This window comes from Gossypium raimondii, chromosome 6 (genome assembly GCF_025698545.1).
Source record: "Gossypium raimondii isolate GPD5lz chromosome 6, ASM2569854v1, whole genome shotgun sequence".
In the NCBI taxonomy this organism is placed as follows: domain Eukaryota; kingdom Viridiplantae; phylum Streptophyta; class Magnoliopsida; order Malvales; family Malvaceae; genus Gossypium; species Gossypium raimondii.
In genome coordinates this window covers 58,920,060-58,941,405 of record NC_068570.1, presented here as the reverse complement: position 1 = coordinate 58,941,405, position 21,346 = coordinate 58,920,060, and the positions used below count along the sequence as shown (strand labels likewise).

General features: G+C 30.1%; 2 protein-coding genes across 7 annotated transcripts; both read left to right on the top strand.

Moving 5' to 3' along the window:
• The first annotated feature begins 6,793 nt into the window (after window positions 1–6,793).
• Window positions 6,794–12,963, top strand: LOC105774265 (phospholipid:diacylglycerol acyltransferase 1). The gene is made up of 6 exons (XM_052632141.1): window positions 6,794–7,744; window positions 8,337–8,559; window positions 10,509–10,792; window positions 11,309–11,636; window positions 11,775–12,034; window positions 12,157–12,963. The coding sequence occupies exons 1-6, from the start codon at window positions 7,167–7,169 to the stop codon at window positions 12,632–12,634; spliced, it is 2,151 nt and encodes a 716-aa protein (XP_052488101.1). The 5' UTR covers window positions 6,794–7,166; the 3' UTR covers window positions 12,635–12,963.
• A 3,930-nt stretch (window positions 12,964–16,893) lies between these two features.
• LOC105774526 (uncharacterized) lies at window positions 16,894–19,985 on the top strand. 6 transcript variants are annotated; one of them, XM_012597044.2, is made up of 4 exons: window positions 16,931–17,028; window positions 17,526–17,601; window positions 17,693–17,741; window positions 18,745–19,985. In XM_012597044.2, exon 4 carries the CDS (start codon window positions 18,763–18,765, stop codon window positions 19,687–19,689), a length of 927 nt encoding a protein of 308 aa, XP_012452498.1. In that variant the 5' UTR covers window positions 16,931–17,028; window positions 17,526–17,601; window positions 17,693–17,741; window positions 18,745–18,762; the 3' UTR covers window positions 19,690–19,985. The 6 variants fall into 6 exon arrangements, with proteins under 6 accessions (XP_012452496.1, XP_012452494.1, XP_012452497.1 ...); XM_012597041.2 differs by having other exon boundaries at window positions 16,932–17,028; window positions 18,748–19,985; XM_012597042.2 differs by lacking the exon at window positions 17,526–17,601 and having other exon boundaries at window positions 16,894–17,028.
• The last annotated feature ends 1,361 nt before the right edge of the window (window positions 19,986–21,346 follow it).

The window sequence follows — 21,346 nt, the reverse complement described above, 5'->3', positions numbered from 1 at the left end:
CATTGAAATATTTTAATTCTAGCATTTAAATATTGTCCATAAATTTCGGTTTAGGTTTTATGATGTGGACACATCTTTCAACATGGGTACAAGTAGGGGTGTAATTAGAAAATCTTTTTGGGTCGGAATTAAGTTTTATATTTTTATGAGAGTTAAAATGTAATTTCATCATTTTAATAGTTTATAATTTTATAATCTTTTAAATGGCTAAATCAAAATTTATCATTTTGAGGGACCAAATTGTAATTTTATAATATAATAATTTACAATTTTATAAATTGTAAAGGCCAAAAGTTAATTTTCTCATTTTAGGGGGGACCGGGGCCTCTGTCAGTCCTTAGCACCTAGAGGTTCTTATGGGTCGGGTCGAACCAAGCATAATATTGATATACTTTATGCTTATTCAAGTCTGGTCTGACTCGAAATATGGACCTAAAATTTTACCTAAGTTCACCCATATCTGCAAAAGACTAACCCAAGTTTATTTTAGAACCGTCCATATTATTTTTAATTTTTTTAAAATTAAATTATTTAAATTTAATATTTTTTATTTATTTAATATTTTTATATAGTCATCTTACCATTATTTTAATGTTTACATTAGAGTGGTATTATATATTTAGTATAAGTTTATTTTTTAATGTGTTATAAATTACAGAATATATAAAAATAACATATATAAAGTAATTATAAATTTTAAAATGGGTCAGGTCAAACCGGGTTCGAGTCTTGAATGTTCAATCTTGAGCTTATTCTATATTTTAAACGAGTCCATTTTTTTGTCCAAACTCATTTTCCAAGCTTAATACTTTTTTCAAAACATTCCAAATTTTGGATAGACCTTCAACCTTGGACGAATAACCCAGTCCATAAACGAGCCCAGTGACACCACCCTTGAGTACAAGAATATAATCCTCGAAATACACAAATGTAAGTTCCAATAAGATTATGCATTACCAATATCACAAAATCAATGATACTATATATACACATTTTACTCCATATATATTTAGACACGATTGTGGAAATATGACATATCAAGAATTCTACTGTATGATAGCAACCAGTAAATAATAGGCTAAAAGTATGAGAAGCCTTTCTCCGATTTTTCTTTTCTAAAATCAATTAATTTCTTGAACTCAATTTGTAGGCTTGAGTATTTGATCGGATCGAGTAAAAAAAATTCGAGTCAGTCGAGTTGATAAATCCTATTTTAGCAACTGAACTCAATTTGAATTTTTTTCGAATCAAATCGAGTCAAAAAATTTCGAGGCAAGTCGAGTCGAGTTAACGAATCTTATTATTTATACTCAATGTTGTGTTTACATGGACCGATTATTTAACTAGTAGACGGATTACAAGATTATTCAACTATATAAATAATATAATAGTTTTGCCTTTTAATTTAATGAGTAAACATTTATCAAAACAACGTAGTTTTGTCTTTTCTTATTCGAATTTTCGGATAACTCGAATTGTGTAATTCATATTCGAGTTAAACCAAAAAACTTAATTTTTATTTGAGTTGATCCAAATAACTTGATTAACTCACATAACTCGAACTATTTAATTTAAAATTTAAATTTTTTATCGAATTTTCCGAATCGAATCGTATTTTGCTCACGCTATGAATTTGTTTCACACTAAAAATCAAATCAATTAATTATCTTATTAACAAAAATTATCCTTGATTAATTTGATTGTCAATGGTTGTTCTCATGTTGGTTGATATAAATCAGTATGTTTTCTCTTCAAACTTAAATTACGATCAACTTAATGAGGTGTCGTATCATAGATATTCGATCTCTTGCTACTTTTACGACACCTCATTAACTTAGAGAAAATCTATAATCGTATACGTTGGGATTTCATTGGTGATTCTTTAAATTAAGGATGTGAGGTTTCGGCATGCAATTCTTTTAAAATGGACAATTTACATGTGAATGGGTATCCCATCCATCAAAGTCACCCTTTATTGCCATACTTTCTCATTATTGGAATGGAAAGGCTGGGAATATGATTGAAGAGTTAAGAGTCCTATTAAGCTAAGGAATGATAACCCATGTATCTCTCACTTATTTTACACGGATTAGGCTTGTGGGTAAAGGTATTTATAAGTCGGGTTGGATCGGGTCGGGTTCGAGCAGGATTTAAATATAATATTAATATATTTTATGTTTATTTAAGTTTAGTTCTGTTTGAAATATAAGTATAAAATTTCACCTAAATCCGTCAATATTCGTAAAATACCAATTTAACTCTATTTTAGACCTGCTCATATTATTTTTTAAAAATATATATTTTTATTTATTGAATTTTTTTATATAACATTAGAGTATCATATATTTAGTATAAGTTTATTTTTTTAATGTGTTATAAATTACATAATATAAGGTACTGTAAACTTAAAACAGTTAGAGATGGATCGGGCTAGGGCTTTGAATATTTAAGCTTGAACTCAACCCGTATTTTAAATGGGTTTAATTTTTTGTCTAAGCCCACCTTTCGAGCTTAATATTTTTACCCAAACCCTCACATATATTCGGGTCTATGCGGATAAGCCGACCCATAAAGAGAACTAACTTGTGAGCATTTATTTTTCGACATTGTTGCTTTCAATTTGTCTTCTGAGCTTTTGTTGGTGTTGCCACAACAAGTCTTTTTTTTTTTCTCTACAAGTTTGGTTGTTGGAAAATATTTCTAATATTAATATATTTTCATTGATTTCAAGTGTGTCATCCTCTCGAATGTGGCCTGAGTTCGAATCATGTTAGCTTATTATTGTAATTAAAAAAAAAACAATGTGATTCTTTGGTCCTACGTATCAACTTCAAGGCATGGGTCAAAGGGAGACTTTAATTTTGCAATAATTACAAAAAAGTAAGTGGTCCAATCCAGCCCATTTTGACTGGAAGACTTTGGGTTTTTTTAAATTTATGGTTTTTAGATATTACAAATATATATTTTTTAATTTGAGTGATATTTGAATTAAAATATTTTAATAGAAAGACATTAACTAACTTACATCAGTGTAGCCGATTGAGTATTATTGTCAATGTAGAAGTACGTGTGTTTGAGTGCATTTAAACATATTATCTTTCTATTTAAGGGTTGGAAAAGTTCTAGACATTGTGTCAAAAATATAGATATAATAAGGACCTATAATGACATTAATCTTCAAAAAAAAAAAACTTACACATTTGTAAATTTACTATTTAATATATTTTTGTACGCTTAAGATATTAATGATCGTTATAATTCTACTTGTCATACATGTAAACTTTTGAACTGATCGATATCTCTATCATATCGATATAAAAATATACAAATTAATATTTATTGAACGATTGAAATTTTTCTATATAAAACGAACTGTTAGAAATTTTAATTTCCGTCAAATTTGATATGGACAATCTATATGAACAGAATATAAGATATGACGGTTGGATCATTAAAATATTAATTCTACAAAAAATATACAAAAGTGTGTAAAAATATTTTAATTTTATACTAGTATAACCGAACCCCTCTCTTATTTTCATTATTAGCTAAAGTATACATAAAACAGACACCTTCAAATATTTATTATGAGAAAATATTTGGTACACTACCAGTGAAGTTTTTCAACTCCGTATGCAGGTTCAAGATGATAACGAATAGGGGTGAGTAAAATCCAATTCGATTCGAAAAATTCGATAAAAAATTTAAATTTTGAATTAAATAGTTCGAGTTATTTGAGTTAATCAAGTTATTCGGATCAACTCGAATAAAAAATTAAGTTTTTTTGTTTAACTCGAATATGAATTACACAATTCGAGTTATCTGAATAAGAAAAGGCAAAACTACATTGTTTTGATAAATGTTTACTCATTAAATTAAAAGGCAAAACCATTATATTGTTTATATAGTTGAATAATCTTGTAATTCGTCTACTAGTTAAATAACCGGTCCATGTAAATGCAACATTGAGTATAAATAATAGAATTCGTTTACTCGACTTGACTTGACTCAAAATTTTTTAACTCGATTCGATTCGGAAAAAATTTAAATTGAGTTCAGTTGCTAAAATAGAATTTGTCAACTCGGCTAACTAGAAATTTTTTTACTCGATTCGACTCGATCCGATCAAATACTCACCCCTAATAACGAGTATACTATAAGAGTATAGTAAATTATTATTATTATTATATATATATGTAAAGGAAACAACAATTTTTAAAGACTTCATGTGAATAAAAAATATATACTATCAATATACCCAATATTAATCCATTTATTATTTCAATTTATTTTACTTTTATAAATAATTAATTTTTTTAAAATATCATATTTAGATTTAGATATCTAATTTCACCCTCCTTTACTTTTTAAATGTTTTTTATTTTATTTTTACTTTCTAAATAAGAGTATTTAATATATTCAAATATTTATGGGATAATTTATTTAATTTATATTTAGATTCAAACAGTAATTTTATTTATTTTTTATATTTAGATGGCAAAATTTGAACATGTGTTATCGAAATAACTGAGAGTTCTAACTACTGCTACAACTAAATTTTGGCGGCCACGATTGAGCTTATTTTGTTAGTGTCAGAATATTGATATTGATCTATACGATTATTAACTTAAAAATTACTAAAACCCATTTCTTTAATAAAATAACAAACATTACTATAAGGATATTTTTATCATTTTATGTCTTATATAAAATTTTAAAAATATATGTATACACATAATATCTATATTTTAAATATTTTTTTATAAATATATTTTTTATATCGAATTTTTATAAATATATTTATATAAATTTATTTGTTATAAAAGGTGGTACGTAAATATTTGTTTGCAGGCATTGATATGAGGTAGATGAGAATTTTTGTAATTGCCATTTATTTGCACAACTGGTTTTCAGTGTATTAATTAATATAATTAATATGACATTATATTTAGGTCTAAGTTTAAATTTATATATTAATTTTTACCAAAAATATTTATGGTTGAGTGTTAATTTTTCTATATCTCCATGCGTGGTGACACGTTGCCCTTCCTTAGGGGTGACACGCTTCTTTAGGTGTCTCGAGAAGATGTTGATGAGCAGAGGAGGACGAGCAGAACATTGGTTATCTGGACTATACGTTGTAGGCTAAAATGAATGGCGAGTACGCATGTCCTAGATAAGCGAACGGATGAGCTAAACGATGGTGAAAGGTTGAATCTAGGGTCCTGGTTAAACACTCGGTCAGGTTAGGACGCGTATGGTCTATATTTTATACATAACAATTATATAGTAATAAATAACTTGTACTGCTTCTAGAGTTGAGTTGAGACCCATGAATCTTGGATAGAGTGGATGCTTTTCCCCCAACGATCTTGGCATTAATGACTGGGCCTCAAATCCAATGCCAAACGGCGTCGTTTTACTCAAATTCGAATATATATATATATATATATATTTGGGTAAAGTACAAAAATGTCACTAACTATTTACCTTGTTCTATTTTGGCCAATTAATTATTAATTTTTCTGATTTAGTTAATCAATTTTTCGAAATTACATATTTTAGTTGAATGATGGGAAGTGACGCGAGTTTTTTCTTTTTGGTTTAATAACAAATTTAGCCTTTGATATTTACAAATTTTATCAAATTGATCTTAAATATAAAAAATTAACAAATTTAACCATCGATGTTTACAAAATTTGTCATTTTAGTTCAAATTCTAAAAAATCAATAAATTTAACCATCAACAATTTAATTTTGTCTCTTTTGCTCACTCGATTATCTTGGATTTTTTGGTGTTTCCATTTTTACACTAGTCCACTATAGTTGGTTTACCAAAAAGAAAATTACTAATAGTTGAGTAATCACTTTATAATTTTTTATAGTTGGATGACTATTAGTATAATTTATCTTTTTTTAATAGATAAGCAAAATGCAATCTAACTTTTAATACGAGGACCTCCGTAATACTTTTACCATAATTGGAGGGGTTTTAAAAAATCATATTTTTATTGTTTGTTATCTCCAAGTAAAATTGACCATAGTAGTACTTCTCAACCTACCTCACTTCAAGATATAATTTGGCAAAGCTTGACCTTATGTCGTATAAAGTGAGCCCATACAAAATAGGGAAGAACACGTGTCAATACCCGTCAATCCATTGTTTTACCAAGTTTGATTAATTGATTTGGTACTTTTTGGGACTTAAATAAGTTAATTATTGATTTAAGTTTATCATAGTAAAATATTTTATTTATTATTATTAATTTGCTTTGAAAAATGTTTCAAATATATATGCTCTAAAATTTTTGTGCTCCAATATGAAATTAATTATCTGTAACGAGATTTTAATTTTACATTTTACATTTTTTAATTTAACTCAAACAATGTCACTCGATTCGATTCGACTCGAATTTCATTTTACTCGACTTGATTTGAAAAAAATTCGAATTGAGTTAGGATGATAAAATAAGTCTCATCAACTCGAAATTTTCACTCGAATTTTATTTTACTCGATTCAAAAAATTTTCAAATTGAATTAGAATGATAAAATTAGACTCATCAACTCGATTAACTCAGGATTTAAACAAAAATTTTCAAAATTATTTTTCCATGACACTTTGTAAAAGCACTTTTTAAAAATAATGCTAAACTGACCCTCATAGTAACAGTAACACTAATGCCAATCGAGTTAAAACTTGATGCTCGTTTTTCATTTTTCAAAATATAATTAAATGATTTTTGAAATGGTTCTATTATTAGATTTTGAGTGTGAGATTATACACCTACCTTCCCTCAATTGCTTCATTGACCCGTTGCTTTAAAATTCTTCATTTTTTTTCCACACTCAATTGCTTTTTACTTGCTTCATCTAAACATCCAATCCCCAGAAGAAGCAGTCTTTTTGATCCCTTCTGCAATAGTCAGAACAACAACAAAAATCCATTTCTATTATTAGTATTATTTTTCTTGGGTTTTCCCCCAATTTCAACTCTTTTTCAGCTACTACCTTCTTCTACAGATTATGAAATCATTTAAAGAATGTTGTAAATTAGTTTGATGGGAAAGGCTGTTTTTGGCCCTTTTGTGATTCCATTGTCTTCTGTATTTTTTTTAATAAAAATATTCATTCTTCAATCCAAAAAAGATGAGAAGGTTTCTATTTGATGTTTTCATGTGTTTTTTTTAATATAAAAATTTCCCTAGAAACAAACAACAGTGTTCTTTTAGACATTTTATCAAACATCTCACGTGCATTTAAAAAATCGACTAATTTTCTTGGGAAACATCAAAGCATGTCTTTGCTTCGAAGAAGAAAACACCCTTTTAATGAATCCTTCAGAAAACCCGAAAAGGAACACGAAAATGGCGATTTCAGCTATGAAAGCAAGAGAAAGAAAATCCCATACGAACACGAAGAAGAGAGACCACTGTCCAAGTGGTCGTGTTTGGACACGTGGTGCTGGTTGATTGGTTGCGTGTGCGTGACGTGGTGGTTCCTCTTGTTCCTTTATAACGCAATGCCGGCTTCGTTTCCCAAGTACGTGACGGAGGTGATAACGGGGCCGTTGCTGGACCCACCGGGCGTAAAGCTGAGGAAACTGGGATTGACAGCTAAACATCCGGTGGTGTTCGTGCCGGCGGCCGTGACCGGCGGGCTTGAGTTGTGGGAAGGGCGGAAATGTGCTCAAGGACTGTTTAGGAAGCGACTTTGGGGTGGCACTTTTGGTGATGTTTATAAAAGGTATCTAATTCTTTTATTTTCTGCTTAATCTTTTTAGGTTTAATTTTACGTCAAATTGTATGAATGGTCCCTGCACTATGTATTTTTATGGATTTAATCCCTCTATCATAATTTGGTCATTTCTAACCTTTTACTTTTAAAAATGGATATTTGCAATTTCAGGTCAAACGTCAAATAATTTGACTGTATTTAATTTTTTTTATACATTATTAAAAATTATTGAATTTTTAATTTTTTATTTAATCACTAAACCATTTGCCGAACATGCTTCTTTTATTGGTCTAATTATAAATTTAGCCTTCTAATGCTTACACATTCTATCAATTTAATCCTAAACATAAAAATTCAATAAATTTAGCCTTCAATTTTTACAAAATTTGTCATTTTAGTTCAAATTCTAAAAAATTCAATAAATTTAGCACTCAACTAACTATGTAATTCAATAAATTCTAAAAACTTGACCAAGAACAATCTATCAACTCTCGATGAACAATACTACGAAATTTTTTCGAAAAAAGTTTGCCTACTTTCAACATAGTTATATGATTAGGGCTTTGAACTATTTGGTGTTGCTCCATGGTTGATTATGCAGACCACAGTGCTGGGTAGAGCACATGTCATTGGACAATGAAACTGGTATGGATCCTTGTGGTATAAGAGTGAGGCCTATCTCTGGACTTGTGACTGCTGATGGCTTGGGTTCAGGCTGCTTTGTGTGGACAACTCTGGTTTCTAACTTGGCACGCATTGGATATGAAGAGAAAACCATGTTTATGGCTGCCTATGATTGGAGACTCTCATTTCAAAACACACAGGTAACCGTATTCCCGAACTCGATTTTTGTTTTTTTTTTGCTTTTTGAGAAAGTTAAAAGCGATATCGGAGGTTGATATTTGAATTTAAAAACACGACATGATCAATTTAATTCTTATCCGATACTAATTTTAACTTGAAATAACCTGAACTCAGAGTGATTTGAAATGATTTGAATTCGTAATGATCTAATTCGAAAAACTTGAGCCTCAAACCCAAATGTCTTAAACCTAAAATAATTTGAACTCGAAACGATTGGAACCCAAAGTTCACCCAAATTAAAATAACTTGAACCTAAAGTGACCGAAATTCAAAATGATCCAAAATCGTAATAATCTAATTCGAAAAACCCAAATGTCTTGAACCCAGAACAATCTTAATTCGAACTTAGTAATAACCCAGATTTATATAACAAAAATAAATATATTAGTAGCATTATATAGATAATTTATTTATTTTTGAATAAAAAAATCAACACAACAAAATCTTATTAACATAATTATTTACATTCTTAATTATCTTATCAATAGTAATATGTTTTAAAAAATTTGTTGTTTGAATATTTTTATATTATTTATTTTGTGTTTAAAGTATCTAAGCATTAAAAAAATAAAGAAAATAGTCAATTAAGTCTCAGCTCAAATAGTAGTGTTATTGTTGCAGAAATTAGAAAGATGTAGATTTAAACACGTTTAAGGGTCCGTTTGTTTACATGTAAAAGGTTTTACGGAAAATATTTTCTACATTTTCCTGTGTTTGTTTCACAGAAAACAGCTTGGTCAACAGAAAATGACTTACAGGTCAACGGAAAATAAGCTTTTTTCCTTGTAAAATAACTTACTATTTTGAAAAGCGTAAGTCATTTTTCGGAAAAAAGCTCATCAATAGATAATTTTACTTTTATATATAAAAATTAACTTAAATCAAGTTTAATATTATTATATTGATAATAATTTTTTTATTTTTAAATATATTAAAATATTAATATAAAATATTATATTTTTAATATTATTAAACTACGTATTTAATTATTTATATTTAGTCATATAATAAATTATTAATATAATTAATATAATTTATTATTTTAATAAATTATTTAATATTTAAATTTTATTTTAATAGTAAGTTTTAAAATAATAATTTTAAAAATATTATTCACATATTATTGAAAATATCAATATTAATATTTTAATACTAAATATTTATTATAATTATAAATATATTAATAATAAAGGTTTTGTAGTATAAATGTTAAAATATGTCATTAAGTCTATATACTCTTCACAAATTTGCAATTTAGTTTATGTACTTTTATTTTTAAGAATTTAGTTCATCTACTTTTCGATTTAAAAATCAAGTCCAATCACGACATTGTTGATTTTTTTTGTCAATTTTGTTAATGTCACATTTTAAATAAAAAATACTCAGTTGGTAGTCATGTAACTAAAAATGATCATTGCAATGAACCTAAATTTAACAAAATATTTATAATATATGTAAAAAATGTAAACTATAAAATTATAGAAATAAAATAAACTCAATTAAACAATAAAAAATAAAAAATCTCAAATGTATGTTTGTTTAATTGAAAACGACTTTTATGAAATATTTTTGAAGAATCTGCCAAATAAAAGAAAATATTTTACAGATTCATCCAAACACCAAAAATATTAGTTTTTTCAGAAAAATAAGTCATTTTTCAGAAATTATTTTCTGGAAGCCATTTTCAGTGAAACAAGTGTATATTTTCTTTCGATTTATGGGTTTGAAAAAGTTATAAATAATAATAGGAATTGTATTAAAAATAAAGAAAATATAAAACCAGTTTCAACCAATCGAATTGAAAACCGAAATTTAATTTTTTTTTTTGATTTTCGATTCCATTTTTTCAACATTAGTCTCTAGGTTGACAAATTTCTTACGTACTGTTAAAAATCTTTTGAATAATCAGGTTCGAGACCAGACATTGAGCCGTATCAAGAAAAATATAGAACTGATGGTAGCTACAAGTGGAGGACAAAAGGCTGTTATCATTCCGCATTCGGCTGGAGCTTTATTTTTTCTGCATTTCATGAAGTGGGTCGAAGCACCGCCTCCGATGGGTGGCGGTGGTGGTCCCTATTGGTGTTCTAAGTATATTAAAGCCGTGGTTAACATTGCCGCGCCGTTTCTCGGTGTTCCGAAAGCTATACCCTTGTTTTTGTCTGCTGAATCTAAGGATATTTCACTTGTCAGGTACTCAATATCTACGTTATTTATGATTTAATAAGGTTAATATTCTTAAAGCTTTTATTTTTTACAAATGAAATTTTTGTTTGGAGTTAAACTCTAAACAAAAAAATAAAATTGTAATTTTATATAATTTTTAAACCATAAATATTAATTCTGCTAAAATAGAGGGACTAATTGGATATTTGGTTAGTATGTAAGATACTTATTTGTTGATGTGTACATAAATACAGGGACCTTAAAATTGAAAAATTGCATTATTTTACTTTTTAAAATGTATAAAAGTATAAATTAATATTGGTAAAATTGTACTTTGACTCCTAAAATAATAAGATTTTGATTTTAGTCCTTTAAAAATTATAAAGATATTAGTTAATATATTGGTGAAATTGTATTTTAACTCTTATCAAAATTTATAATTTAATTTTGATCCCAAAATTTTTTTTTTTGGTTTTGCTCCTGCATACATACATAGATACAACGTTTCCTCACAATTGCACTATAACTGCACCTAAAATGCAGGGCTATAGCACCTGGTTTTCTTGAGAATGATATATTTCAACCTCAAATATTGCAACATGTGATGAGGCTGAGCCACTCTTGGGATTCAACCGTGTCGATGATACCGAGAGGCGGCGACACGATATGGGGCAGTCTAGATTGGTCACCCGAGGAAGGTTACTCTTGTGACCAGAAAAGAGAAATGAAGAACAGCACCCGGGTCACAAACCCAGCACGTGCCAAGAGTGCTATTTCTCTCACAAGAAGTGCAAATTTTGGAAGGATTGTATCCTTTGGTAAAGATGTTGCTGAGGCACCTTCAAATGATATTGATCGAATAGACTTCAAGGTATGAACTTATATCACTCGTTCTTCAAAACCGTGTCCAAGCTTACTTGAGTTCGTGCTCGTAATTCTGGTTTTACATGGAAAAGAGTGGAGATGTTCACCATAATGTGCTTTATGATTGCCTTATTGGTGTGTTCAGGGTGCTGTTAAGGGTCATAGAGCTGAAAACCGGACTTGTCGAGATTTGTGGGCGGAGTACCATGGCATGGGGTTTGAAGGTACTAAAGCTGTTGCGGATTATAAAACATACACTGCTGAATCAATTGTTGAACTTCTTCATTTCGTTGCTCCGAAAATGATGGCACGCAGTACTGCTCATTTCTCCCATGGGATTGCCGATAATATGGATGACCCTAAGTATAAACACTACAAGTATTGGTCGAACCCCTTGGAAACGACGTGAGAATCCGAAACCTACGTTCATTTTGTTCTTCGGTTAATCGGTTTAGTTAATGCCAATTGAAATATGTAGGCATACGCTCGTTCGATATAGTTATTCACCGTCACTTTGATTTTTGCAGGTTGCCAATTGCTCCGGAGATGGAAATCTTTTCTTTCTACGGAACCGGCCTACCGACTGAAAGATCATACGTTTATAAGTTATCCCCTACTGCTGAGTGTCATATTCCGTTTCAAATTGATTCATCCGCCAACGATGAAGAGACCTGCCTGAAGGGTGGTGCGTATTCTGTCGATGGAGATGGGACTGTACCGGTTCTAAGTGCTGGTTTTATGTGCGCCAAAGCTTGGCACGGTAAAACCAAATTCAATCCTTCTGGAATCCGAACATACGTTAGGGAATACCGTCATTCTCCTCCGACAACCTTACTGGAAGGATGCGGCACTCTTAACTGTGCTCACGTCGATATAATGAGAAATTTTGCAGTAATCGAGGATGTTATAAGGATCGCGGCTGGGGCTTCGGGTGAAGAACTGGGAGGAAATCGAGTTCATTCAAATATCTTCAAATGGTCCGAGAAGATCAACTTGCAATTATAAGCCTGCACTGATACATACATGCATGCATACATACATACATGCATGCATACATACATACATACATATTCTCCCCTGCATTGTTTTCCCACTTCGAATCGTCCGACATGTATATTCGAATTTGTTGGCACGAAAAGATCTCGGCGTTTTAGTACGGTCTTCGAATTGTCATCGGAAAAAAAAAATTCCGTGACCGTATCATTGTTGTAAGTTTCAACTTCCATGTCTGGAAATGTTCTGTCACAACATTTTTCCGAGCTCTAAACTGAATCGGATCCTCCGTTACGTATACTCGGATTCGACGGAGATAATCAATCTCGTTAGTTTAATAAGGTCTCCTAAATTTCATTTGAAAAAAAAAAAAACTAACATCCAAGTTCATTACATGCATTGCTGTGTGTGAGCATATATTTCCACTCTGTGAGAAGCTTTTCTTGCACACATGCAGGAGATTGTGAGCTGTGACTTCAGTATATATATATATATATATATATATATATATATATATATATATATATATATATATATATGTGGGTAAATTACGTGGGCAGTCACCTAACTTTTGGGTAGGTTTTATTTTGGTCACCCGACTTTAAAAACTTTCAATGTCATCATCAATATTTTCAAATTTTAAAATTTTAGTCACCCACCTTTAAATACTTAATAGAAAGCTAACAGGTTATTTTTATTGGTCTAATAACAAATTTAGTGTAATAGCCCGATTTTAGGCTTAGTCGGAACAGTGGTTTCGGGACCACAAATCCGACGAAAAAAAAATGTAATGGCTTGAATTTTCAGAGGTGTCGGAACGGTGATTCGAGATCACTAAATTCGACAAATGGGTAGAAAATATTATTAATTTAGTAAGTATAAGTTAAATGTGAAGTTAGAAAAATTTTTGAAATAGTGAATAGTGCACTAGAAATAAATATTAAAATAATTAGAATCAAAATGAGGTATCAAGACCTCGGGGATTTTAAACCGAGCCATAAATATTTTTATAAATATTTATGGAGTGTTAAAAAGTTAGTATTAAAGTTTCGTTAAGAAATTTTAAAGTTCCGATAATTAATTGAACAAAAGGACTAAATTGTAACAAATGCAAAATTTTGGGAAATGATTAAATAGCTTAAATGATAAAAGGAAGAGGGCTTAAAAGACAAATAGACCCAAGGTCTATTTGGGCTGGACAACAGAGGCATGAAATCAGCAAGAAAGTAACGAGAATTAAGGGCAAAATTGGAAAATTGCAAAATTTGCTTAATAAAGTTAGGACCCAAGTGGAATTATCTAGATTTCTCTTCATTTTCTGAATTCTCATCAGCTAAAACACCATGGAAGGGCTTCTTCAAGCTGGTTCTTCATATTTTTATTACAAGTAAGTTCAATTCTTGACTATTTCTTGAAATTTTTGTATTTTTATGACTTTTACAACTAGGCCCACTTGTTAAATTCATTAGTTTTGATTTTATGAAAGAAGTTGAAAGTTGATATGAATATGTGCTGGAAGTATATGATGATTTATCATGAAATTAGAGCTTTAAATTGTTCATATGCTGATTTTATTGAAAGAATTGAATAGAAAGTGAATGTTTGGGACCTAATAGTAAAAGAGTTTGAAGATAGAGTTATATGTGGAAATTCTGAATTTCAATAGTTGTGTAACAACTTATAATGCCTAGTAAAGTACTAATAGAGAAAATTAGATTAATTGAGGGGTTAATTGAGAAAGGACCGAATTGTATAAACTGTGAAATTTGGGGCAAAATGGAAATCAACATTTTGCACTAAAGCAGTTTTGGACAGCAGCAGTAGTGTAACTTTGAAAAATCACCAAAAATTGTAGAGATTGAATTAGAGGATGAATAAAATATGAAACTAAAGCTTATTGAGTCTAGTTTTTTATAAAAGAAACGATGTGAGCAATGGAATTGTAAATCATGAGATATAATAGATTTTGTGAGACAAGGTCAGAATGAATTCGGGTTCCCCTGTTCTGACTTTGGAAAATCAGTAAAAATTGTAAAAAAATGATTATGAGTTATAATTTATATGGTTATAATTCTTAATGAGTCTATTTTTAGAAGAAACAAACGAAAACATCATCTGAATTCTGTACAATGAGATAATTAATTTTTAGTGAAGAGTGGTCGAAACTGTCAGACAGCGAAACAGGGGAACTTTAAAGAATAAAATGTATTATTTGGCTCAACCAAAAATTCTGAAAATTTTATGCTATGAATATATGTGAGTCTAGTTTCAGGGAAAATTAACGGATCTTAATTTGGAGCTCTGTAGCTCTAGGTAAAAATAATTTAGTGACTCTGACTCGGATAAACAGCTTTGAATATACATGTTAGTGAATATTGAAATTATGGTTAATGTTGTTTAAGTGTGTTATACACATTAAGGATGTGGAATGGAGAGGAGGAGGAGGAAAATTGGGAAATATATGAATGATTTGTGTATAATTGGTCATATGCTTGATTTTAATTGATAAACGATGAAATATGAATTATACTTATATTTGTGCATTATTGGTCATGGCATGTGTGAAAAGAAAGTTTCATAGTATGTGTGTATGGTATATTCAATATATGATGTGGCATGAAATAATGTCATGAATGGTTTATGAATTAACACATGTTGGTAAGCCCGATATATGAATAAATGATCAAATTGAGCGGAACGCGGATTTGAGTACTTCGATCAAGTGATAAAGTGATAAGTGGTAGCATTAGCTACACTTATCGATCAAGTGAAAAGTGATAAGTGCTACACTTATCGATCAAGAGATAAAGTGATAAGTGGTAGCTTTAGCTACACTTATCTGATCAAGTGAGAAAGTGATAAGTGCTATACTTATCTGATCAAGTGACAAAGTGATAAGTGGTAGCCTTAGCTACACTTATCTGATCAAGTGACAAAGTGATAAGTGGTAGCCTAGCTACACTTATCTGATCAGGGACAAGTGATAAGTGATCATATGTAAGACCATAGTTATATTATGGCAAAGTGAAAGTGAAGTACTCAATTTTCCGTAACCGTTCCCTAATTTGATTAAGGATGGTAAGTGACAAATGGGCCCAAATGAATTAAAGTAAATGAATAAGTGGTAGTGTATTTATACCAGGATGATGTTGTTATTTAAGCTAAAGTGATATTTTCATTGCAAAATTAAGAATTTCATAAATGTGTTATTGAATGATATAATCGATAAACGTTGAGTTAAATGGTAAATACGTATTAGTGTTAAACTTAGTGACATTGAATTGTACGTGAATTAAATGGAAATTGCTAGTGATATGATCTAAATTGTGAGCATGAGAAATTGCGAATTAAATGAAATGGAAATGAAGCATTGAATTGTATGAGTATGTACCGGGTCTCGTAGGCCCTAATTATTATGATTATAATATTTTGAGGATATATTGTGAAAAGTTATAGAAACATGTTAATTATTTTGAAAGTTTTTATTTAGATGAAATTTTATAACTCGGTTAAATACGTTTACAAGTGTATGTGTTTTGGTAATGCCTCGTACCTTATTCCGGTGTTGGATACGGGTAAGGGGTGTTACATTTAGCCTTCCAATATTTACAAAATTTATCATTTAGTTCTAATTCTAAAAAATTCAATAAATTTAGCCCTGAACATTTACAATTTTAAACTTTTTTTAACTTTGAGAATTAGAATTAAATAAAACGATAATTATTAAAAATATATAATCTATTTCATTACAATGCATAAGTCCATATACTATTTGTAAAATTAAAATGTAGTCCCTATACTTCTATTTTAAAAATTTTAGTCCTTCTATTTTTAGATTTCAAAATTTAGGTCCAATTATTAATACTATTAAAATTATTTTGCTAAGTTCAAATTCATTAAAATGTTATTTTTAAGGTACATGACTATCAAGTAAGTATTATTTTTATTTCAAAATGTCGCATCAATAAATTTAATTGTGTTAACAAATAGCTATTTAAATTTTGAAATCTGAAAAATAGAGGAAATAAATTCCTGAAAATAAAAGTATAAAGGCTAAATTCTAAAATTGAGAAGAGTACAAGGACTTATGGTATATTTTAACCTAAAAATTTGACATCGAGACTGAAATGATCAAGTTATAGTCAAAGAGACTAAACCTGTTAAACACATATAATACAGGGACTTCTTATACAAAATTGACCCAAAATAAAATCATTTTCAATTAATAATTTTCTCCCTGTATATCTATCTATGTATCTATGTATCTATCTATATCTATATATATATACATTCTTCTTAATTTCCCTCCTTTTTACCCCATTTTGGCTCCTTTTTATTTAAAAACCCTGACTCGTTAACCCTAACTCACTCATTCCCAATCCTCTCCTTCTCAACTCCTATAAGTGGTAGCGTTTCCTCTCTCGTTTTTTAATGCTGTTTTTCTATTTATTGTTGGAAAATCTGAATGCCGATACACTTAGCAGATATTTTTTAGGGTTATTTGGCTTCTGTTATAGAATTTAATTTAGGGTTTTACATATGGAAGTTTTGTTGTTATTTTTATGTAAATTGTACTTTTAACTCTATAATGGATGCTTATTTGGATAACCCTTTGCATTGATTTCTTTGTTGGAAGTTGAAATATTGGATAGACTTTAGGTTCAGGCGTTTGCCAGTTTTGGTGGTAAGAAAATACCACAGAGGTCCCTGTACTATAAATTGAATTGCATTTTGCCTATTTTATTTAAAAAATGGATACGTTAGTCTTTGTACGTCAGCATGGGTAGACATGATATGTCACGTGTTATTGTTTGGATATTCTGTCAGTCTTGTTAGTTTTTAAGAGTATAAATGGACGAAAATTATAACAAAAAGGACTTTTTTGTTCTTTGATTTAATGCAGGGACTAATTTGCCCATTTTTTTTTAAGTAAAGAGGACAAAAGATAATCTGACTCTTAGTATAGTGGTCTCTCCATGGTACTTTTACCCATTTTTGGCTTATTTGTTTGATTTTGTGGTTGATCTCAACTAATATGATGAATAAAGTCTGGTTTTCTATTTCATGTAGGTGTATTTATCACAACTCATAAGAAGTGGGTGGCACATATAGGAAAAAGGTAGCTATTCTTGTGTCCTTTTTTATTTAGCTTGTAGTGTGCAAAGTTTTTATTTAGCTCCTAATCTAAATAAAAAGAAAGAGAATTGTTGGGTCATTTGTGAAATGTTCCCAATTTACAATTATGCGCCGACATAGTTACTTTCTGGATGCAATTGCCCTCAAGGACTGCTTTGTTAAGAAAATAAATAATTAGTTGGTTTTGCAAAGTGCAAACCACCAATTTTGAAAGTAGTTTTTATCATTTTTTAAACTTCATGTTTGATGTCTATGGCTAATTGAAAGTTTTTTTTTTTCTCCAATTATGTATGCTTAAATGTCAGGGATATCCCAATTTATTTTAACTGGTAAAAGTATCATGGAGGCCTATGTATTAGGAGTCGGATTGTATTTTGCACCCTCTACAAAAAAAAATGGGCAAATTAGTTCCTGTACATTAGATCGAAGAGCAAACCAGTCTCTGTTTTCATCTATATTTACAATTAAAAATTGGTCCATGTACCTCAGCATGAGGTACACATGACACATTACGTGTCACTATTTGGTTATTCCGTCATCCACACCAGTTTTTAAAAGTACAAATAGATGAAGTTTTTAATTGAAATAACTAATTTACTCTTTCGATTTAACCTGCAAAGACTAATTTGCCTATCTTTTTAGTAGAGAGGGCAAAATGTAATTTGACTCTTAGTATAGGGGCCTCTATCGTTACCACTTTAACTTGCTTTAAAATATATTGTATATTGATCACAACTTGCAAGAAAAGAAGTCGGTTTGAAACTTCATTAGTAGTGTTTGTTGTACCATGGATTTGTAACCAAACTTAATCTTTACCATTTTAGAATAAGTTTATTACATGGGTTTTTGTATGCTTTTCATTTTTGTCTATATTTATGGTAAAAAGAACTTCATGTAGGAAATCTATCTAATTATTTTCTCTCATTTGGTCCTGAAATCTGTCTAAAATTTGCATTGCTTTTATTGGATCTCATGTCAAAATGAAGCAGCTATCCTCCTTCACAATGAGCAATTGCTACATGACTAGATTTCGTGCTGTTCATCATAAAGCTATGGTTCCTTGGTCCATGGACAGGTGGAGAAAGGGATGTCAAAGAACCCTTTCCACCAGCTCTACGCATTTCTCTCGAAACACTTCACTTACTGTTCGTGCCCCAACATCGATTGTGCTGGCTGTCAACCTTACCCCATTTGATGCACCTCAACGCTCAGATGAATGGTTTGCCCTTCGTAGGAACAAGCTAACCACAAGTACCTTTACTACAGCTTTGGGTTTTTGGAAAGGAAAGCGCCGCTCTAAACTCTGGCACGAAAAAGTTTTCGCAGCTGAAACACAGGTTCTGAAATCTTCTATTAGGTGTGCTATGGAATGGGGTGTGCTCAATGAAGTAACTGCTATTGAGAGGTACAAAAGGATCACAGGTCGTGAGGTTAGCTCTTTAGGATTCGCTATCCATTCAAAAGAGAAGTTTGATTGGCTTGGTGCATCACCGGATGGTCTTGGTTGCTTTCCTGGAGGTGGTATCTTGGAAGTGAAGTGTCCTTACAACAAAGGTAAACCCCAGACTGCTCTACCGTGGTCAACCATGCCATTCTATTATATGCCTCAGGTTCAGGGTCAAATGGAGATAATGGATCGAGAATGGGTTGATTTGTATTGTTGGACACCAAATAGAAGCACGATATTCCGCGTGTGTAGAGAACGTAGTTATTGGGATCTTATGCACGGGATTTTGCAGGAATTTTGGTGGGGAAACGTAATGCCTGCTAAGGAGGCCTTATCACTAGGCAAGGAAGAGGATGCCAAGAGATATGAACCTTCATCCAGACACAAGCAAACAGGGCTTGTAATTTCTAAGAGCATAAAGTTAGCTAGTAAAGCAAAGATGATATGTAGGGAGATTGCAGGTCGTATTGAATTTTATAGATGATCTAGTGGAGGATCGCGAACCGGTTGGGATACCTTGGCTTTCAGTTCCTCCTTAGTCTTGCCTTCGACTTGCGGTTCAGTGACCACGAGGCGCTCTTCTTCAACATGTTTTGCCACAAAAGTTTTCTCCTGACCATCAACATCAACCCCCTTCGAACTTGGAAACGGCTTTAGTTGCTTCCTATAATCCTTGTCCATGGTAAAAGTACCATAGAGGCTCCTGTACAAAGTGTGAGACTGCAATTTGTATTTTTTTACTAAAGAAATGGGTAAATTAGCCTCTGTAAATTAGATCAATGAGTAATTTCATCTATTTTTAAAAGTATATTAGAATAAGGGAATATCAATCCCTTTTTTAAAAGTATTCTCTGCTTTGCAGCTAAATGAAACACTTGATAAGCAAAAAAAAAAAAGGCATTACTCTTTATTATTATTATTTTCTAAAATCAATTTATATATTTAAAAATCATATCTTTCTAAAATCCATATTCTAATATATAAATATATATATATATAGATGTCAAACTTATTTCAAGTCAAATAAAATTCAAATAAATGATTAATCTTTACACTATTTTTATAATGGGTAAATTATTAAAATGATCACTAAACTATTGCTTATGCGTTCTATTATGGTAACTGAACTTTTAATTTTTTCAATTTAATCATTAAACTATTCAAATAAAATATTTTGGTCACCGAATGTTAACAGTGGTTTGAAATTTGATAGAAGTGTTGACACGGACTATTGGTCTAATAATAAATTTAACCCTCTAATATTTACATATTCTATCAAATTGATCCTAAATATACAAAATTAAAAGAATTTAGCCCTCAATGTTTATAAAATTTGTTATTTTAGTTCAAATTCTAAAAAATAATAATTTATCTTTCAACATTTAAAAATGACAAATTTTGATTTTTAAAATTTGTAAAATTACAAAACGAAGAATTTACAAAATTTATAAAAAATTTAATTATAAATAGTTCTTTACCATTTGTTAGAGCTAAGGATATCTAATAATATTTGTTATCAGTCAAGATACGAGACAACCTGGACATATTTACATGTTGGCTTTTTTTCACGTGGGCTTTATTGAATGTTGTTTTAATAAGCAAATAAGCTTTATTTGTAATAATTGGGGTCGATGTTGAGGCTGCGATTCTTTCTTTGTATAATGGTAGATTGTGCTTGAACCAATAAGTGATCCAAAAGATTATTTAATAAGAATCATTCACTAAACGAGGCTCCGCAAAATAAGATTGTTTCCGAATTGCGTTAACAAACGACCATGTGCAAAATCTCTCTTTACTTCTCTATTTTTCGTTTCTATTTCACTATCTGATCAATACTGTGATTGAACATGACATTGAATAGTCAGACTAAACTTGCAGTAAGTAGACATTTGTTTTTCATCGTTATTCTCATACGCATGATTCCCATATCCATCAAAATCTACTCGTGCATGTATGTTTGAGGTTTACAAAATTTAAAAAAAAAATTAAATTCATCATTTTGCAAATGTTAAGGGATAAATTTATTGATTGTTTTAGAATTTGAACTAATATGATAAATTTTGTAAATATTAAGGATTAAATTTATTAATTTTTATTTAGGATCAAATTGATAGAACATGTTAATATTAGAGGGCTAAATT